This window comes from Anser brachyrhynchus, assembly GCF_964034855.1.
Source record: "Anser brachyrhynchus genome assembly, chromosome: 19".
In the NCBI taxonomy this organism is placed as follows: domain Eukaryota; kingdom Metazoa; phylum Chordata; class Aves; order Anseriformes; family Anatidae; genus Anser; species Anser brachyrhynchus.
The window spans coordinates 8,691,894-8,709,756 of record NC_137712.1 but is presented as its reverse complement, the minus strand read 5'-3'; the positions used below and the strand labels follow the sequence as shown (position 1 = coordinate 8,709,756).

The 17,863-nt window shown below is 58.3% G+C and overlaps 1 protein-coding gene across 7 annotated transcripts in view; it reads right to left on the bottom strand.

The window, feature by feature from the left end:
• ASTN2 (astrotactin 2) overlaps window positions 1–17,863 on the bottom strand; it is a 341,061-nt gene that overhangs the window by 117,783 nt on the left and 205,415 nt on the right. For all 7 annotated transcript variants that reach the window (XM_080561615.1, XM_080561613.1, XM_080561618.1 and 4 more), the window contains 3 exons: window positions 7,285–7,409; window positions 7,024–7,128; window positions 5,210–5,389 (listed from right to left, as the gene is read on the bottom strand). In XM_080561615.1, the coding sequence (XP_080417741.1) occupies window positions 5,210–5,389; window positions 7,024–7,128; window positions 7,285–7,409 (410 nt within the window). The remainder of the gene's footprint in view (window positions 1–5,209; window positions 5,390–7,023; window positions 7,129–7,284; window positions 7,410–17,863) is intronic.

Here is a 17,863-nt window from a genome sequence, read left to right as displayed (position 1 = left end):
GCGGCAGATTGTTTTTTACGGCCGGTGGGAATTAGACTTGCTAACACAACAGCTACGAGCCCCCTTTTATGCTGTCAGGACGTGAGGGATAAATCTCATCTCTTTGGCAGGTCTAACGTAACTTCATCTGACACTTCCCTACCCACCTCATAAACAAATGCTAGGGTTTCTTACATCCACTCGCACCGATACTCCCGCAGGGCCAATACCTTACTTCTCCCTCCAGCTGACACCTGATGCTCACAAGGCCTGCTCAGAATCCACTCGCACGGAGCCCGCGGGACGTGGCTGCGGGCCGGGGCCGGGGTTGCCATCACCCCACTTGTCCCTGGCTCATTTCGGCGCTTTCTGGCTCCGTTTCGCACGGCCGTGGAGGTGACATACTCACCCCGGCGTGAGGGCTGGCTGCTTGTCCTGGGTGATTTTGTACAGCACGTGCTGTAAAGTCTTCCTAGGAAGAGCGTGTTTGCGTGGAGCCAAAGGAGAGCGAAGCAATTTCCTACTCGGCTTTCCAAGACAGCCGGCTGGCCCCAGCACGGGCGAGCTCGCCCCTCGCCCCGCCGCCCAGCGCCGTTTGCTGAGCTGGGTGAAGGCTTTTATTACTCCTGCTCATCTCGGATGATAGGAAGCAGCTCTTTAAGCAGCGACGAGTTGCCAGTTTATCAAACGTATACGAGCCTTGCAGAACGACTGCTGTGCCGGTACTGCTAGGCTCAGCCTGACGTTTTACGAGAAGTTATGATTTCGTAGGGCAGAGGCAAGCTAAGTTGCGAACATTTGTTCTGGGCAGCAGCTGACAGCCACGGTTTCGAAAGGGATGAGGGGGAGAGAGTGTTTCTTAATCAAAGGGGGCAGAGCCACAGAAGTAAAAATAAAGCCAGATGCTTTCGGTCTTTTCTATTGTATAGTTTAAGTGATTTTTCTGGGTCATTACTCAATGTGAGGATTTAAAGTTATTTCATTTTGCACAACTAATTACTCTACTTGCCTGGCAATTCTGGATTACAATGAGCAGTGCATAAGGTCATTTAGCAGACTGAGGCACAGCACATATTTTAGTCTAAACTAAATTTCATGGCAACTAGCTAAATTGTTTTTTCTTTCCTTCTCTGAACAGAATGTCAAAATCTGAGGTTTTGAAATAAATATAAGGATATAAACCACAAGCAGTGAGAGCGTTACGAAGGTAATAGAGCAGTTGTTTAAAGGAGCAGATCTGAAGGAGAGGGAAGTTCCCTACACGTTACTTCTGACAAGCAGGTATGAGGGAAAGCTGTTAGCGCCTCTAATAGATGCAGAGCTTGCCCTAGCGCTTTCTTAATGCACCTGATTGCGTCTAGGAATTGAGAACTAAAGGTTCCCATGGACTGGTTCCACCTTAATTGTATTATGGCAATGCCAGACCTGAAGGGAGAGGAATTAGACCTTGGAAGGACAGAGGGGATCCACAGACCCTGCTCTGAATATGGACTGCCCTTTTAGCAGACCTCTAGGCTGCATCCTATGGCTTATATTTTATGAAGATCTTTGTCTAATTGCTCAGTTGACAAAAAAGCAAGAAAACTGTAACCTCCTAAGGGTAAATGCAACCAATGACACACGATCCAAGAGAAGAAAAGCAAGTAATGGGCAGATGGATGGTCAGAAAGCCTTAGCGAACGTGGTAGGACCTGCCAGAGCACAGCCTCTTTTAATGAAAGATCAGATCCTGAGAGTGAACATCTTTCAGACCTGCCTCAGCCACTTCTAAAACCCAGGGTGCTGAGTGTCCAGCGGGGCCAGGGGGCCCCAGCCAAGGACACTCGAGAGATTTGCTGCTCGCAGGACACGCGGGAAGAAGAGTTCACGCACTGAGGACCCAAAGCACTGCAGCAACGCAAGCGTTTGGTACTGAGAACCTCTGCATCTGCACCCGTGCCCTGCACATCCTGAGCACGAGGACACCGCTCCCTGCTCCTCCAGCCCCTCTCCCAGCTCCTCGGTGGTCCCGGCAGCGAGCCACGGGCACGGCGTTTCTTCTCCCAGCTCTTCCCAGCTGGAGAACAGAAGTCTCCCACGCTGAGGCTCTGCCAGTCGTCACGGCGCGAAGGGAAAGAGTTGTCACTCAAATGCTTGACAAGACGAGACCCTCCGCGTTACCACTGATAATGTCTCCATTTTCTCTAAGTGCCAGAGCACTTACAGGCATTTGTTCTGCATTTTGTGGAGCGCGGTGGGAACGAGCGAGTTAGAACAGTGCTGGGAGAATCCCGCCGGGGCTGTCAGCGGTTGCTGTAGAGCCGCTCTTCCCTTTCCTAGCCAAGCTCTCCTCCTCATCCAGCCAGAGCCGGGGGCCAGGGAGCCAATACATCCCTGTTGGTGGATGAAGCCCCCCTGGCAGCTTTATTTGCTGGTGGAGGGATCCCTCCCTCTCCCCCTGCGTGTTTCGGGACGGTGTCTCTGCAGTGCACTGATCCCAACCTCCTGAGCGTGACGTTGGATGGTGTGGCCACCTCGGGTCACCGATCCTGGCTGTGTCCTCTCCCAGCCTCTCGCCCAGCCCCAGCCTGCTCACTGCGGGGCCCGGTGGGGCACACAGAGCCCTGACGCTGTGCAGGCACTGCTCGGCCACAGCCAAGGCACCCCTGCGTGAGCCACAAACCCCGGCTGCAGCACCACCGGGGCTGCTGCTTAACCCCATTCCAGGCAGACCCAGCCCGGTCTTAAATGCAACAGTAGGTGGCCTGGGTTGTCACCTTGGCCCCAGCCACCAAATTAAAATGTTCACACAATTGGTGGGAACTTAATGAGGTGCTGTTGGTGTTAAATGCTGCCTTTGGTGGTGGAGGAAACTGAGGCGGGCTCCCGTGGCACAGATCGATGGCCAGGTCGACCTCAAGGTCTCCCACACGGAGGCCCCTCCGAGCTAAAGTGTGGCTTGGCTGCACAGAGCCTGAGCAAGCAGGCACTAAAAATGGGATTTTAATCGTTCTGCATGAGATAAAATTTGGGTTCAGGTTGGTTTGCTCACTCAGTTCCTCGGGGGAGCCTGGGGAAGCGTCTGTGTGCGCTCGGGAAGGGGAGCAGCATGGGCACCCAGCAGCTGCATTACGTGGGCAGCAGCCCGGCCTCGCTGCCTCTCATTTGTAGGGTTTGTTCCTGCACACCCTTGGGACTGGGGCAGGCGGCTCCATCACCGCCTGGGGCTCCTGCCTCCCAACAATCCCCATAAATCATCTGTCTGGCTCTGCCCTTCCTGTCCCCTGCTCCTGCTGCCCTGGGGCCGCCGGGGAAGGTTGCTCCTGTCCTCAGCACCAGCTCTGCCCCCCAGCACACCGTGTCCGCCAGCAAAACAGCTCATTTTGCATTTCTATGGCTAGAGCTGCCTGCGAACACCAGTGGTGCCTGCAGCATGCTCACCCCAAAGGGGGAACAAACTTTCCAGCAGCCCCCACAGGAGCCTGCATCACTTTCTCCTCCATTTGGCTGCGGGGATCAATGCGCAGGCGCTGACCCACATCCCTGGCTGCCCTGGCAGCCACAGAGTTGATTAAAATGTTAAAATAATTCGGCGCGATGCTGCAGACACACTCATCTCCCCCTCTCCTGGTCTGCTTTGCTCGCTAACAAACCACGGTTATCCTGGCCCTGCTGCTGTGTTTATTGGGGATGATGCATGCGCGCACTCAGAGCGCTTCTGGAAGGAGCCGCGGGGAGCCTGCCGGGCCAGAGCTGTTTCCAAGTCGAGAAGGCATCCGGAGCCGTCTAGCTGGGGCTATTTGTTCAGATCCTCCTTATGTCACTGCTAAAATGAGGGTAAATCAGCGGAGATGCTGGGAATAAAATCTGTCTATCATAAACGCAAGCTCTGCCTCTTCACGGTGGTTTCTCCAGGAGAGAGCCCTGGGCTCCCCACGGTGCCCTCCTCTACCCACGGAGCCGGCCTCCCCGGCAGCCACAAGAGCCCTGAGCATCCTCAACCTGTTTCCAGGAGCATTTCAGGCCATCCAAGAGCTCATTACGGTTCTTGTTCCTCAGCAGCACCAACCAACCTACCTCAACCTCGCCAAGCCTGCCAGCTGCCATACCCTGCTCTACGACGGAGCCACGCACCAAGAATAGGGTGGGAGCCAGCACCCAGCGCCCAAATAACGCAGCACAGCCAGAAATAAAACGCTTCTGGCTGTGTGTGATGTACAAAATCCCCGTGGGACCTCAGGGATCCAGGACCCTCACCAGAGCCAGGGATCCGGCTGCGGGGGCTGAGGAACTGGGGACCTCTCGCAGCAGGGCTGGGTGGCACCACCGGTCACCGCGTGGCCCCAGCACCGCAGAGCAGCGGCGGTGCCGGAGGATGTGGGCACAGAACGGGCGGCCCTCATCGATCCCGTCACCCCTGGGCTTGGGACCGGGAGCTGCTCCAGGCCTGCACCCCACGGACACATCCACAAAGGGCTCGCAGGAGACTGGTGTCTGAACGCCTTGTAACACCGCGTGTACGCACACAACTCACCTCCGCACCGCTTCCTCCTGCTAAACAGGGGCAGTGCTGTGGCAAACTTCATTTATCACAGCTTAAAACCCAAACAAATGAGTGCGGGGTGTTACACACATGCCTACAGGAACAGCTGTGCCAGGAAGACGGAGGCGAAGGGGAAGGGGCGGCGGGGGCTGGCGGGCGCCTCGGCCGACGGCAGTGGAGGAGCCGCTGTCGGCAGCGCACACGGGGCGGGATGGAAGCGCCTTCACGGCCTCCCGAGTCCTGCAACGTGCCCTAACCCCGCCAGAAACACCGCAGACATTTCCAACAGAAAGACGTCGGGCCAAGGGAATATCCCGAGCTCCCCGGAGGAGGGAGATGAATTGGCAAATGGAAGGCGACGGCGATAAGGGAGTTTTTATAAACATAACCTAATTGTATTACTTCAAAGTCCTGAAGTTTATTGCCCTGTTTAATGATGTGTCTCGTTATTTATAGTGTAGCACAATGAGTCTGCTATTGATTTAATACACTTCCTTAAAGACCGTCATTGTCACAAGCAATAAAACGAAGCCATTCTGCGACAGCTCAATTACGTCCCATCTCCATAAACCCACCCGGAGCACCCCGGGCTTGGGGCACGGCGGCAGGGCTGGGAACCAGACAGCGAGGGTAGGGACAAGGGATAGGGGCTGACCGACGGGAAATGGGAATTAAAACGACCGGCGTTTAGGGCTCTGCCCTCCTCACCTTTCTGGTACTGGAGCCAGAGCTGCTGCTGCACCTTCTTGCTGGGGAAGTGGATGGTGCAGCTGAACTCGGAGCCGTACAGCGCCTCCGCGATGTAGTGGGAGCCGAACTGCTGGATGAAGGAGAGCAGCTCCTCCCGGCTGCTGTCCTTGGTCAGGATCTTCAGGATGTTTGCGAAGCCTGTGGGAGCGAAGCACGCTGTGGGCAGGTGGGCCAGGCAGGGCAGGCAGCCGCAGCCCCGGGGGACGCGCAGACCCCTGCGGGGGCACAAAGCGCGGTTCCCCCCCCCTTGCCGCTTTTTTGCCTCTGCTCTTGCAATCCACAACCTGCTGCTTACCCCGTGCTGCGGCTCTGCCATCCCTCAGTGATTCCTCTCCCCGAGAGAATTCTCAAGCACATTTCCAAGGATGCACATGTCAAACACGTGTGCACACACAAGCATGGGCCCTCCACAATCCCAGGCCGTCCTGCAGGAAGCGGGGACGTTGGGCAGTGCGTTCCCCACAGGACGTGCTGGGCCTTTACTTTACAGCAACCACAGCCAGCGATGTCTTGGTGCAAGCATGAATGGATTACAGATGGCACCGCGGACCATCCCCTGCATAAATCCCCTGCACAACCCCTGGCTGTGGTTACAAAAGCTGGGGACAGCCCAGGGGGACCCATGGGGCCGGGCTCTGGCCGCTCTGCACCAAGGCAGGTCGGGCGATGCCTCCAGCAGCGTCCTGCAGAGCCTGTGCAGGTGGCCGGGGCTGCTGTCAGGGACGGTGCCGTGCTACACTGCGCTACAGGGAGCACAGATCACGGAGTCACCGCGCTGTGACACCGGCTGGAGTGGGCCAGTATCATCGCTTCGTTTCGTTGGTGACACTGAAAACACACTGCAAGAAAATACGTCACATCTGTCACCCAAATGGGGTTATCTGCCTGGCTGGCCGGCTGGCTGATCGGAGGAGAAGGCTGGTGGAAGGAAAAAGCTGGAAGAATTAATTCGGGGCTGACCCCAACGATTTTGTTCAGCTCCAAGCAGGTTGCTTCATTCTGGGGCTGTGTGGCTGCTCTCTGCTAAAACTTTTTCTATTTCTTTCTATTTTTTTCCCTTCAAAAATAGGTTGATTTTTAAATAACAAATGCTGTTTTGAAATGAAAAGGCAAAACATTTCAGGTCACAACAAAACATTTCAGCGTTTCTGAACCAAAATGTGTAGCTATAAAAACGAGAAAGTGAAATGTTTTGGCATTTGCAGGATCATCCCGCCTGCCCCTTCTTCACCTGACACTGCCTGCGTTATATGAGCTGCATCTACAGCTTGGGTCCTTTTGAAACCACACTTTTCACAAATTTGCTGCTTGTCATACACACGTGCATCCATGCACACGCTGTGCATCACACGAATCCCTCCCATCGTGCTGCTCACCAGCTTGTCCTGGCTCCGACTCCAGCCTCTGCCCAACCAAGTGGCACCGCTCCCTGCCTCAGTTTCCCCCCTGTAACCAGGAGCTCGTGCAAGCAACGAAACCTGCTGCACGGGGACATCCCCATCCCCGGAGGTATTTAAGAGACACGTGGACGTGGCACTTAGGGACATGGTTTAGGGATGGGACTCAGTAGGTCAGCTGATGACTTGGTGATTGTGAAGGTTTTTTCCAGTGCAAATGATTCTGTGTTTCTAAATCTCCCTGCCTGCCTCTGCAGCAGCACTGGGAGCATTAGTTCCTGCCTGAGCAGAGCCTGGAGATGGAAAACACCAGTGAGACGCTCTGCATGAGAAGCCCGTGCAGACGTGCCATCTCCATGCTGGCAGAAACCTCACCTGCAGAGAGGGTGATGGAGCTGAGCTTCACCCGGTACAGGTTGCTCCGGACGCGCCAGTGCTGCACCATGGGGTAGCCCATCGCCTCGTCGTACTTGATGTCTCCTGCAAAGAACAGCCGGCGTTCAGACCCCGTGTTTTTGGCTATTTTGCCCGCCCGGGGCAGGCTCGCAGAGCCCACGTGCTATTTCTGCAGGCAGGACTGGTGCCGCGACGGTCCCCGAGATGCCGGGGGTGCCGATGCACCCGGGGTGCCCGTACCGGTGAGGAGCTGGAGGTCGGGCAGGGGCTCGGAGAGGACGCCGCGGCACTGCTCCTCCACGGGCAGCGGGATGACCAGGAGGCCGTCGGCCAGCTGCGGGAAGTCCTTGATGAAGTTGTTCTCCCTGCAGAGACAAAAACACAACTGCAAAGCACGGACGCGGGCTGAGGCTGGGCGGCGGGGCTGAGCTGCTCCGGGGCCAGCTGGGGACGTCTCCAGGTGGGTTCCTGGGAGCAGACCTGGCGAGGGATGCGTTTTTGTTTTTTTTTCTCTGCCCCATCTTCAAGCAGCCTGGGTGATACTTAATGAGCTCCCCGGGGCTGCGGCTCCGTTGTCTCTCTGCTTTCCAGCAGAAACACTGCCAGCCTGGGGACCCGTCTGCTGCTTCTGGCCTGGATTTTCAAAGCGTGCCACGGTAGGGCTGCCAGGCAGCATCGAGGGGAGAGAGAAAAGTATCCTACAGCCCTAATTTGCCCGCTTCCCACTACGTGCAGCTTCTTGCCAGGCTGGGGACGTCACCAAGGAGTGCCACGGGCATGGCTCTGCCCCGGGGTGAGCGGGGAGAAAAATGCACATTTACAGACAGACGCCAGAAAAAGCTGAAGCGTGCAGCTCACGCTGCAATTTCACCACGTGTATGGGATCTTTTCTAACCTTGGCAGGTATAACATTGTATAATAGGCCCCTAATGAATTGTTTCTAGAACAACGATGCTGGAGAAATTATTTGAAATGGTGAGCAGACGGGGCTGGGAGACAAACCTCCCCCGGCAAGCAAAACGCCCCACGCCTGCGCAGGGAACACGAAGGGGGGTGTTCAATATTGATCTCTGAGCCAAAATATAGGCCAGGAGGCTGCGCGTCCTCCTGCAGCCACAACAAAAGGGTTTCTGAGCTGAAAAGGGGAGGTTCCTGCAAAACCAGGTCAGCCCTGGGAGCTGGGGGAGGCTGCAGCCCTCAGGCTGGCATCGCCTGACCCCGCTGCATTTCTCCGGGCAGATTTCCCCCGACCAGCTCTGAATTTTGCCCTTACCCACACCGTTTTCCCCCATTCCCGTAGCTTGCCCCCACCCGCCCCATTTTCCCCCCTCCCGCAGCTCATCCCCACGCAGCCAGAGATGCTCCATCATCCCGTGAGCATCCCCTGAGCAGGGACGCGGCCACCTCCAAGGGTGTCAGCGTGATGAGATGCTGCTGCAGCACCTCCCTGGGTCCCTGCCTCTGCTCCGGGGTCAGGATGCGGCCGGTGCAAGGCGTAAGGATGGCGGGGGGAGAGCAGGGGGCTGCAGCTCCCTGCAGCCAGCCCCGGGGATGCTCCCTGCACCGTGTCTCAAAGCCTCCGGCACCTGACCGCATCTCGGGAGCTTCGCTTCAGACTCTGCCAGAGAAAAAGTGTTTTATTTGTCTGCGGGGAAAAACCTCTCGCTCACACGCAGGCTCACAAATCTCCCATTGATCACAGGCGGGATCCCCAGCGGCGGGGCGGTGATTTGCTGTTCTAAGCCTTTTGCTGCCTTAGCACTGCAAATGGGTGACTGCAATTACTGCCAGCCCGCATGGGCACGGGCTGCAACATCAGGGAAACCGTTAGGGAACGCGGGAAGGAGCACGTGGGCACGTCGGCGTCTCCGCTGCTTTGCCCCAGAGCTACCAGGCAGGGCAAGGTGCGAAATGCAGGATGTGGCTCACCCAGCACCGAGACCCGCTGCCACCCGGGGCACGGGGACCGTCCCGATGGGACAGGGGCCAGCCCCATGCCCTGCACCGGGGGATGAGAGCACCAGGGGTGTGCCTGGCTCTGTATCCTGCCTGCGAGGGGGCCAGGATGGGGTGCACGGTGAGGATGGGGACACTGGGGACACTGAGGCCCACGTGGGGTGACAAAGGAGGTGGTGGGGACAGGTCCGGGGTCTGTGCAGATGAGGGAGGCAGCTGGAGGAGTGAGGTGCGGGGGCAATCTGTATGCACGGCTGCTGGTCTCCGCTGACGCCTCTGCAGAAAGGTATTTACCAAAAAGCCCCGCTCCGCAGTGCTGCCGGCTGTGGTGCCGCTTGCTTTAACTGCTCGGCAGTCAAAAGGTTGGGGAAAAACAAGGGCCAAGCCAAGCGAGGGCCTGTGCACAGACGGCTGCGTGCACACGCCCGCAGCGGTGTCAGAAGCAGGAGCAGTGCAATGGCACGTGTTTGCTACCGAGCCCTTCCTGCGCCTCCTCCCCCCCCATGCCAAACCCGCACCTCTCGGGGAGCAGCTCAGCGCCGTTCCCCTCCCACCGCCAGCCGCACGCATCCTGCCCCGTGCCACCCCCGTGAGGACGCCCCCCGGCGCTGACCGCAGCGCTGCGTGGGCACCAGCATCGCCGAGCTGCTGGGATGGGGCCGCCTTGCAAACCTGCACTGTGCTGGGGAAGGCTGAGAGCAGGGACACCAAAATCACTGCTCCCGGCCACGGCGTGCCCGGCAGTGTGCTGTGAACCCGCAGCCGGCAGAGGGCTGCAGCTCCTCTTCCTCCTCTCCTTATTAATAACCCTGCGGCTCAGCACCGGTCACCATCAACGCACAAAAAAAGAGTTTCTGCCAGGCTTTTGTGCTCGTTGGAAGTACTGAGCAAAGGCAGCAGGCTCCTGGCTCCGAGCAGAAACACAGGTGAGGGGCGGAGGAAGCAGGGGGAATGCAACAGCCCCGGCACCTCCGTGCGGGTGGTTTGCAGGAGGCCCCTTGTGGTTCCTACCAGCCGTGGGGCCAAGTTTGTAACGGTGGGATCAGGGGAAGAAACAGCAAACTTTCAGCAGCTGATAGCCCTGCAACATCCTCCCCTGCCTCTTTCCCTGCCCTCCGGCACCCCCCTGCCTCTCGCGCAGCTGGCAGACAGCATGCCGCTACCTGCAGGCGATGCACGCTGAGTTAACTCCTGCTTCCCAGCACACCCAGAGGGATACGCAAGGCTCTTGGGGTGCTTTACAGACACTGAGTCATTGCAGAAGGAAATGTTTCTCCCTTCTTTCCCCAATCCCCCCCCCCCCCCCCCCAGTATCCAGACCAGAGCACTTCCCCGCCTCGGGGTGAGCGGACTGCCAGATAAATGGGTCTCGATGCTGAAAAACATCAGAGGACCAAGGGCAGAGCTCAGGCAGCAAAAGCTCCGCATGCCAATGTCCTCCTGCCCTTTAGAAACTCGATACAAGCAGTACAGATTCTGGGGGACTTCTGACCTTAAATAACGCCCCAAGGTCAGGCAATAAATCCACGGAGAGGCAGAGCGTGGGGCTGCGTCCCTGCAGCGCTGCCACCGCACCACGCAGCGGGTGGGGAACCTCCGGGAGCAGCGGTGGCATCCCATGGGGTCCCGGAGCAAAAGGAGCCCTGGGGAGCAGGCGGTGCTGACACAGATATTTGGGAGCAGCCAGAGCACCCTGGATGTCCTGGATGGGGCCACAGCCACCACGTCCCGCAGCAGCCACGTGAAAGCCAGAGCCCAGCTTCTGCCTCCGCCCGCAGCTGGCAGCGGATGCTCACAGCGCATCGCGGCAGCCGGGCAAATATATTCATGAAGGGGTAAAAAAAATAAAAAATGACCCCACAAGTGATTAGCTGATGCCCTGAAGCGTGAGATTTAATTACCCTTATCTGAGCCGGCACAGCTACAAATGTTAATCACATTATCATCCAGGGTGGTTATGTTCAGCAAAGTGACTACGCGAGGATTGCGCTTTCTGCAGAGCTCTGCTATGTAAGCCAGCCAGGACGCCTTCCCCAGCAAGAATAATTTATTAATCTTGTTTCTTTCTGACCTGCAGTGGCTTGGGGACAATGGATCTGAAGTTGCTTAATGCCAGCTTTTGACCCAAATTCCCTTCAGTGAAGTTTTTTTGTTGGGGTGGCTGTAAGTTCACAAGAGCCCAGCTTGCGGAGGGGATGCTCAGAAATAGCTCCCTTCTTTTTCACTTGAATTTGCAAAAAATATCATCTAGAGTCACTGGGAGACAGAAGCGAGGGTGTCCTGTTCCCACAGCCACTTTGGGAAAAGCAAGCACACCGCAGGTGTCCCCACATGTCTCCCTGACCTCAGCCACGGGTGAATTATAAGGGCTGAACACGAACCTTGCGAAGTAGCCAAATTTACTCCAAATGTCATTAACGCCAGCAGGTCCCCTGCTGTGTGATGAGGAGGGAGGCAGAGGAGACCGAGGAGGTTTTGCCAGGCCCTGGGGTCACATCCAGCTCCCAAACTTTTGGTGCTCATCATGGGTTGCAGCAGTGCATGGCCAGGCGGGGCTGGGGGAGCGAGGACAGACTCACGGGGTGGCACAGCATGGCCACAGCCGTTGTCCCCAGCCCTCCATCGGCTGCTCGGTGCTGGCACCGTGGAGAAGACCTGTCCCTGCACTGCCATCCCTCCCTGCCACCTCCCCGCTGTGCGCTGCTCCAGCAGTAAACAGCCTGACAATAATCACCAGCCGCTTCACCCCTCAGATCAGGGAGAATTAGCATTTAAATTGAGGTGTTCCAGGGAGGTAAATCACCTGAGCGCTGGGGCCGCAGAGCATCCTCAGCTGACGGTGGGCACGCACCGTGCTCCTCGTCCCAGGGCACGATGTCTGGCACGTGCCGTGCGCTTGGGGCTCGGTGCCGTGCCCTGCCTTGGAGCGTCCCCTCGGACTGAGCCCCCAGACCAGCCCTGAAAGCCTCTGGGGACGGAGACTGGCAGGGACTGAGGGTGGGCACAAGGGGACCTGGACACAGCACGATGATGGTGACAGCCGGCAAAGGACATCTCGACATGGACTTCAAGACCTGAATGCATCCTCTCCTGAAGCTGTTTCTCAAGGAAACACGCAGGAATCTGCCGGGGGAAGGGAGCTGGGGGAGCTGGAAGTGATGGGACAGGAGATCCTGCTCTGCATCACGGCCAGCCTGGGGACGGCGGGTGGGGGTGACCTGCTGCTGCAAGAGGTTCACCAACAGCGCATGGTCTGACCAGCAGAAACAACGAAACTGAAGATGCAAAATTGGCCAGGCACTCACATTACCCTCAGCTCCAGGGGAAAGGTGAGAGAAAACCACCCAGTGCCCGTCCCCCTGCCCGGGAGGCGCAGCAGGAGCACGCCCGGCAGCAGCCAGCACGCAGCCGAGCTCCCCGGCTCTGCCCCTGCACCCAGCAGCGGCTCCGCTTCCAAAACCGCAAATCCCCCGTGCGCAGCCCCAGAGCCCGCCACGCAGGGCAGCACCAGCACCTCCACCAGCAACCAACGCCTCCTTACCCCCGCCCTGTTATCCCCCCCTCCACCCACTCTCCCCTTTCCCTTCTCTCCCCATTATGCAGCTATTTATTTATTCCACTAAACCGCCTCTCCTGTGGGGGAGATCCTGCGGCAGGCTGTGGATCTTTCTACCTCTGGAGTGCCTGTTGGGAATGTGCTGAAACAGAAAGCGGAGTGGAAACAAATTCGGAAAGTTGCGGTTCCCACAGCAACGCCTCGTGCCTATGGAGCAGGCAGGGCTCAGGTATACAAAGCTGGATTTATGCCTTCATTACGGAGTCAGCGCTGCAAGAGGAATTCCATGCAAAAGCTCTTATTTTTCACAACTTTGCAAATATACAGATGATTCCCTTTGGGACTGAAATTTCTGATGCTTAACCTATGCTCAGAGGTGATTTCCTGCAAGAGGTTTCAAGAAAAGTAAAAAAAAAAAAAAAAAGTGTATGAGTGAGAAGGTGGAGATGAAAAGCGGACTCATCCCTGGCTGGAGAAAGGAAGAGAGCGGAGGCCTGGACCTTGCTTGCCTGTTGCTCTGCCCAGCAGCAGCTCCACCGCTGCCTGCAGCCGGTGCCAGGGCCAGGCCACATCGGTTTCGTGCCACCCTTGCTCAACGGGAAGGTCCTGGAGATGTCCAACAACTGATGTGGCTAACGAGGCATCAGCCCGTTTGCGAAGGGCTGGAGCTGCTTAGTGCCTGCCAGGAGGATCCATGTCTTGCTCCGTGTCGCCGCTGCTCGAGGTGCCTTCCCCCATTAGATCAGCATCGCTGACAGCCGCCGGGGCTGACCCTGTCGGCTTCCATCAGCTCAGCAAGTTCCAGCTTTGTAACGAGTTGGGTGGGAAGGTGCCACGCAGACGGACAGACGGACGTCCTGGGGCAGCTCAGGGAGCCCCCGCGGAGCGAGACGGGATGGGTTTCTGTGTCCGAGCAGCTCCGAGCAGGGCCGGGCTCCTCTCTGCACCACGAGCTGGGCGCTGAGCCGAGCCAAGGCTGCGGGTCCCCTCCCGCGGCTCGCTTTGGGTGCTGTTTGCAATCATTTCCAGAGCGTTGCTCAAGCAGCTCTGTGCCTGCCAGTTTCATTAGGCTTATTTGTAATGAAGCAACAAATAACAGAACTCCCACTGACTTCAGAGGAGCCAGGGCTGCACACTGGGACTTCCCAAGGAACCGGCGCGAGGCTGGTGCCCGACGTGTGGCCGACCCCTGTGGGATTTGGGCACAGCTGCCAAAAACAGCCACCCGAAGCCCGTGGCCTCTCCACACACCCCCCGGCAGCCCCTTGCCCAGCGGCTCTGCCAGGCAGCCCCACACTCCTACAGCCCGCGGGGAAGCACAAGCACTGCCTTTCAAACAGCATTCGCCTTCCCGACGTAGACGCAGACCCAGCTCTCGGCCCAGCACAGGCATCCGTTCTCTTAACAATTGGGGATCTTAAGCGTTTTTTTCTCCTAAGCGTCATCATTAACCTTTAAGATGGAGATAAGGCGTCGGAGTTTGGAAAGGAATCAGAGGAGACGCTGGAAGCGAGCCAGGAGCAGCGCTGAGGCTGGGCAACACATCATATCTCCTCGGCTCTTCCTTCGCCCTAGGGTGACTCGGACTGCTCTCGACTACCACTGCGGTATTACAAACCCTAATGAGGTTTGGAAAATAAGAAACCCACTGCGGCGTGGGAGAAACTAATAGAAATTGTTTTGTCTTCTCTCTATTAGTCATTAGAAGCAGAGGAAAAACAGCCACAGGCGGTGGCAGGGCTGTAATATCACCGCACATTTCATATGCTGGCACCCTGACAAAGGCATTTCAACGCCGCTATCGCACCCGCATCCCCTCCGTGCGGCGCCTGCCGTGTGCCGGCGCAGGTTCCAGCTGTGCCAGCCTCCACGTGTGGGGCTGGACCGTGCCAGGGGGGTCCCATGGGTGCCCCATCCCTGTGGGGTGCCCCATCAGAGCCTGGGGGGCTCCAGCGATGCTGGGGGAAGGTGAGGGCAGCCCCCGAACAGGGCAGGGCGCAGGACACGGCCGTAAGCGACACCTCCCCTGCTCTGCCAGGCAGCCGAGACCATATGGTTAATTAGCTGAAATTTGCTACCGCATCTGCAAAGGGAGGTTTCTGCGTGTGAAGTTAATTATGGAAGCCGTGAAACGACGTGTGTGTCGCGTTGGGGCGGGGTGAGGGCACCTGCAGCCCCTCGACCTCCCAGGGGAGAATGAAGCCCCGCGCTGGGCTCCAGGAGCATCTTTCGCTTTGCTTCCCTCCTCCCAGCTCCCTGCCCGGCTGTGTGCCATTGCACCCGGGCTGCGGGGCCGCCTAATGACAAGTGACAGTGCCATCACACCTTCCAGATGTTTGCCTGCTGCCCTCTGGTAAAGCTGCAGCTGGCGAGCGGCGCGGTCCCCGAAAGCTGGGGCAGCGGCACGGAGGCTCTGCTTTCTGCTGCTCTGCATGCGCCTGGCGCTCCGTCAGCCACACGGCTCCTTCAGCCTGTGCTGGGGGAAATGAGCTGGCACAAATGCCCGGAGCCTCCATCACGAGGAAATTGTTATCGAGCCCAACAGCCCGTGGGAGACTCCGCGCGCATGCACGAGCATCGCCGGAGACCAGGGAGGAGGGCGGGCGGTGCTGGGTCCCTGCTGCCCACCTGCCTTCGGGTTTACACAGCCAAGAGAAACACAAGGAATGTCAAATCCTCTGTCTGTGGGGAGATTCCTCAGGATGGGGAAGACACAAGACATGATTTCCTGCTGCACCAAGGGCTGCGCCCAAGACCCGCTGTTAGCAGCGGTACGGCTCGGCAGCTGGCGGGGCCGTGCAGCGCTCAGGTACCCCCGTGCTGCTGCCTGCTCCCGACTGCATCGCCTGGAGCAAGGACTCGCATGGCTAAGGCAGTGTCAAGCTGATTTAGTCCTTGGAGGGCGAAGCTTCGGTGACAAGCGCTGGCACTAGCGAGGAAGAGCAGTGATGAGCTGGCACCAGCCCGGTCCCCAAGGTGCCGCAGAGCAGTGTCCATGGTGCAAGCAGGAGCCTGCTCTGGGATGAGTTTTGCAGAGCACAAAACCACGGCTCGTGCTGCTGGTGGCCGCCAAGGAGGCACTTGCAGCATGCTGGGAGCCCCGGCTATCACACCTCAAAGCTGGATGGTCGCAGGTCGCTGCCTCAAAGCCTCCCAGCCCAGTCCCTTCCCTCTTTCCAGCTGGACACAGCCCTTACTTTCACTGATCCCAGGTGGGTGCAGAGCCCTCGCTGCTCCCTGACCCTTGTGTGGCTGCCCCGTGCCCAGGAGGGGCTGCACCCTGTGCTGGAGCAGGGGAAAGGGAGAAGCAATTCCCCTCCGCAAGCCTGTGCACCGCTCTACGGCCATAAAGCTGGCGAGGACCCCCTGGGACGCACGGTACTTTATAAATCTGAGCTGTTATTATTATAAAACCAATTTCCACCACATCTCTTAATAACACAGATTAACTGTGCAATAACACCGGCTATAATTAGCACCGTAAAAGTCAGGGATGGGGAAGCCGAACGGGTCAGCGAGTCCGTCCCGAGGACTGCTCCCCGCAGCCCCGTGCGCGGGACCTCCCGGGTGCTCCAGCGCTCGGGAAGGCGAAGCCGGGCTTGGTGGTGCCAGCGCTGGGGAGGCAGCGGTGACAGGGAGGGGACAGAGCTCATCACCGTGCTGCTGCCAGGCCCTGGAGGGCAGCAGTGCCCCATGTTTCTTTCCCTGCTGTATGGGCTTGTTCCCCTTCTCTCCAGTGTTGGATCTTTCCCTCCCTCGGGGCTCGTGAGCAGGCTGTGGCCACGAACTTTTCGCGCAGCGTGGGCTCTGAACACCTCACTTAACCCCCTCACATCGGCCCAGCAGCTGCATGGGGGGACAGGGCTGTCCCCAAAGGTGCCAGACCAGCCCCTCCAAGGGCCCAGCATCCCCGGATCCCCACGGGAAGTCCCCGGCCCCACGTGCTGGCGGCCACGACCCTCCCACCTGCTCTCCCTTCCGAGTCTGGGTCACCCTGCCCACGCTCACCCTCACCATCGCCCACCCCACCAACACGTACAACCCCAGCCCTACACCTGCTGCCTTCCTCCTCCTCCTACTCCCGGAGCTGTCGGAGGCCCCGGTGCTGCTCCCAGGGGCACGGCAGGGGGGGGGCTCCCCGCGTGGGTGCCGCGCGGCTCTGCCCAATTACTGCTGCTGGGTGCCAGGCTCTGTTTGTGCCGCGTGATTAGCTGTGGAAATGCAAATCCGAACTTCCTGCGCCGCGGCAGCTAACAAGATAATGAATATTTTCATCAGCTGCAGAGAATACAAACAGCTGCGCAGACACGAACGCGCTGCCAGGGCCGGGGCGAGCGCGGAGCAGGGGCGCGGGGTGGGAGCAGCGGCTCCGCTGCCGGCCCAAGCACGGGCTCAAGCGAGCCAAGCTGGACCCTGTGCTGGGCTGACCTGCTGCTGGAACAGGCTGGAAGGAAACGGAGCAGCTCAGGGGCACATCCGGAGCAGGGACGTGACAGCAGGAGGAGGCTGTGACGGCCGTGCCCACGCTCACCGCGATGAGCTGTCCTGTTCCTCCAGTCCTATCTGCACCGGGTACAGAACAAACCTGAAAACCTCCTGTACTGAAAATACATCTACCACCACCATCTCTATCGGTATTTTTTAAACCATCTTTTCTGCCCAGACCCCCGCGTTGTCTTTAGGATACCGTTCTGCTTTTGTTTTGCTACAAGAATGGAGAAATGCTAACAATACAGTGCAAAGGCACGCGGCTGCAGGCTGCTGGAAATAGCAGCTCAAAGCAGCACAATCTGTTCTCCTTCTCTGTGGGATGCTAACTTTGAAATGGAGCAGGGCTGCTGCACGCAGGATGCAATAGTAAGCTAACTGACGGGGTGCTGTGCTAATTGCATTAGTCATTTATATCCTGGACTTGACAAACTCTCAATGCTTAGCCTGGCCGGCGCGGGTGCACTCAGAACACGTGGCGTGTGCCTACGTGCAACCATTACAGGCTCTGAAAAGCGATGGACAGACACGAGGAAGCAGCCAGGATGTCCCCGAGAAGCTGAGAGCAGGAAAACACGGGAGGGAGGAAAAACGGTTCGGTGACAACCCGACAGGGGTGGCAATGCCACCGTGTGTGACAAGCAGGGATGCTCCTGCACCAGGCACCGCAGCTCTGCAGGCAGCTGGGAGCAGGCAGTGGGGGAGAGACCAGAGCCCTGCGTCCCACCACAGCCCCGCAAAGCTGCTAAAACCCTAAAGCCCCCTTACCCGCTCCGGCTGGCACAGCGTGGTTCCGCTCCTTAGGACCGGGGCCCGAGG